Source organism: Dendrobium catenatum, unplaced genomic scaffold (genome assembly GCF_001605985.2).
Source record: "Dendrobium catenatum unplaced genomic scaffold, ASM160598v2 original_scaffold_75152, whole genome shotgun sequence".
Taxonomy (NCBI): domain Eukaryota; kingdom Viridiplantae; phylum Streptophyta; class Magnoliopsida; order Asparagales; family Orchidaceae; genus Dendrobium; species Dendrobium catenatum.
Window position 1 is genome coordinate 983 of NW_021393598.1, and position 2,265 is coordinate 3,247.

At 39.7% G+C, this 2,265-nt stretch overlaps 1 protein-coding gene across 1 annotated transcript; it reads left to right on the forward strand.

The window, feature by feature from the left end:
* Window positions 1–234: 234 nt before the first annotated feature.
* LOC110114289 (33 kDa ribonucleoprotein, chloroplastic) lies at window positions 235–1,391 on the forward strand. Its single transcript, XM_020847126.2, has 3 exons — window positions 235–723; window positions 814–915; window positions 1,009–1,391. The coding sequence occupies exons 1-3, from the start codon at window positions 343–345 to the stop codon at window positions 1,354–1,356; spliced, it is 831 nt and encodes a 276-aa protein (XP_020702785.1). The 5' UTR covers window positions 235–342; the 3' UTR covers window positions 1,357–1,391.
* Window positions 1,392–2,265: the final 874 nt, after the last annotated feature.

A 2,265-nucleotide genomic window follows, 5' to 3' on the forward strand; every position in this document is an offset into this window, starting at 1 on the left:
GTTATTTACATATTTAACACTTAAAATATTAATATTACATGACTACCACCCATAGAGTAAATTTAGATGCATGGAATGAAATATTAAAGTTTATAGGATGGTATGAATGGTAGAAATGAGTTATACGAGTGATATATTTGATATTAAAGTTGTATATGGGTGATAAACATATAATATTAATGTTTTAAATATTAGATATGTAATAGCATGAAATAAAGTGGTATGTATGTAAATTTCCCATTTCTTCAATTGTGTTGGGGTTCAGGCCTTTCTATATCTACAAACATTCCAGCGAACTGCCAGCGGCCATTTCCATTTTCGCCTTCGGCACTTTCTCCTCACATGACAACCTTAAAAGGTCTTCATCTCGCCGCCGCAGCCGTCAAACCTCAAAACAGTTCACTTATCCTCACTTGCTCGCGCCCCAAAATCTCACTTCCCAGTCACAAATCCTCTCTCCAATCTCTCCTTCGTCGACCCCTCTCCTTCTCCTATTCTCACAGGTGCCTGCTCCCCAGCTCATTCTTCGCCACCGCATTCTCCAAAACTGACGAAGAAGAAGCCTCCTTTGAACCGCCCCACGCAGATGAAGAACCCGAAGACGGACAGCAGCGGAGCTCGATAGAATCCCGGCGGCTCTACGTCGGCAATCTCTCCTTTTCGATGACATCTTCCGAGCTCTCCGACATTTTTAGCGAGGCGGGAAAAGTCGACCAAGTGGAGGTAAATGATAAATAAATACTAATTCACTGTCCTTGACTCCGAAATGAAAAAAACAAAATCCATCTTCTCTTCTAAAATCATGATTTTCAGATAATCTACGGCCGCTCCACCTACCAGAGCCGGGGATTTGCTTTTGTAACCATGGCTACTGCCGAGGAGGCTAACAAGGCGATCAGGATGTTTGATGGAGCTGTAAGTGAATTGTATTATTTTTCTATGCCTGCAATGTGTTTGATGAAATGGCTCAGTAGGAATGCAGCTAAGGTATGAGTGTAAATTACGCAGCAAATTGGCAGCCGGACTGCAAAAGTGAACTTCCCTGAGGTGCCCAAGGGTGGTGAGCGTGAGGTGATCGGGCCAAAGCTGAGTGCTAACTCTCGAGGATATGTTAACAGCCCACATAAACTTTATGCGGGTAACCTTGGGTGGAAAGTCACCTCTGAGGCTCTTAGGGATGCATTCTCAGCTTGTTCTGGGCTTCTTGGCACTAAGGTTATCTATGAACGGGATTCAGGCAGATCTAGGGGTTTTGGCTTTGTCACTTTTGTCTCTGCTTCGGAATGCCAGGCTGCACTGGAAGCCATGAATGGAAAGGTTGTACCTTTACCTTTATTGTCTCTAGAGGTTGCATAAAAGTTCGGTGTTTGCAAACTTCCAGCATTTGGCTTGATAATTGTTAACGTTTTGGTTGTTCATTAAGCAAGTGAGTTAAGCTTGAACAAAAAATTTCGAATCATTTGCTGATGAAGCTGAACATGAACCTGAGCGAGTTTGATTAAATTCAACAAGCACTCGTTATGCCATCATCATTAGCCTTATCCCAACTTGTTGAGGCTGGTGTTAGAGCTTGATATATTAAAATTAATTAATTATGCGTCTATATAAATATTTGTACATAAATTCATTTTTTACTTGTCTACTATACTATTTAAAGGCACCTCTTACTTTCTAAAATAGCGGACCACTCATGCTTTAAATTTGATGATGTTGTATTATTAAAACTTTCATGTATTTTATCATAGAATAGTGATATTTTGTCTAAAAAAGTCAGACTGAAAAAGTTTAAATACTCTCACAAAGGTAGGGTCGTAAAAATAAGGGGGTTTAATCAATGTTGTTGGATCTAATGCTGTCCATGGAAATATATTAGGACCTTACTAGAAAAATCGACTGAGCTGAGAGAGTGAGTGAGAGAGAGTGAGGCTAGGCCTCAATGATTTTCTTGGTGAATTGATCTACAAAAGATTTGGTCAAACCCCTTTGGCAGAGAAGGGTTAGTCAAAAGATCATCAAAGTCAATTTAAAGAAAGAGAGATTTAACATAAAGCTTATGTGTGATTGAGTTTTTGCTAAAGGTTCAAGATTGCATGTACCTATTCTGCCAATGACTTTGTATTTATAAGTAAAGGTTGTTGATCTCATTTTTGTCATACTCAAATTTGACCATTGCACACACACCTTGGTTGACCTTGATTCTCCTGGTTTGATCATCGTGGTACTCATCACACCTGATGATTTGAACTGCAACTTTTCAATTAGAAC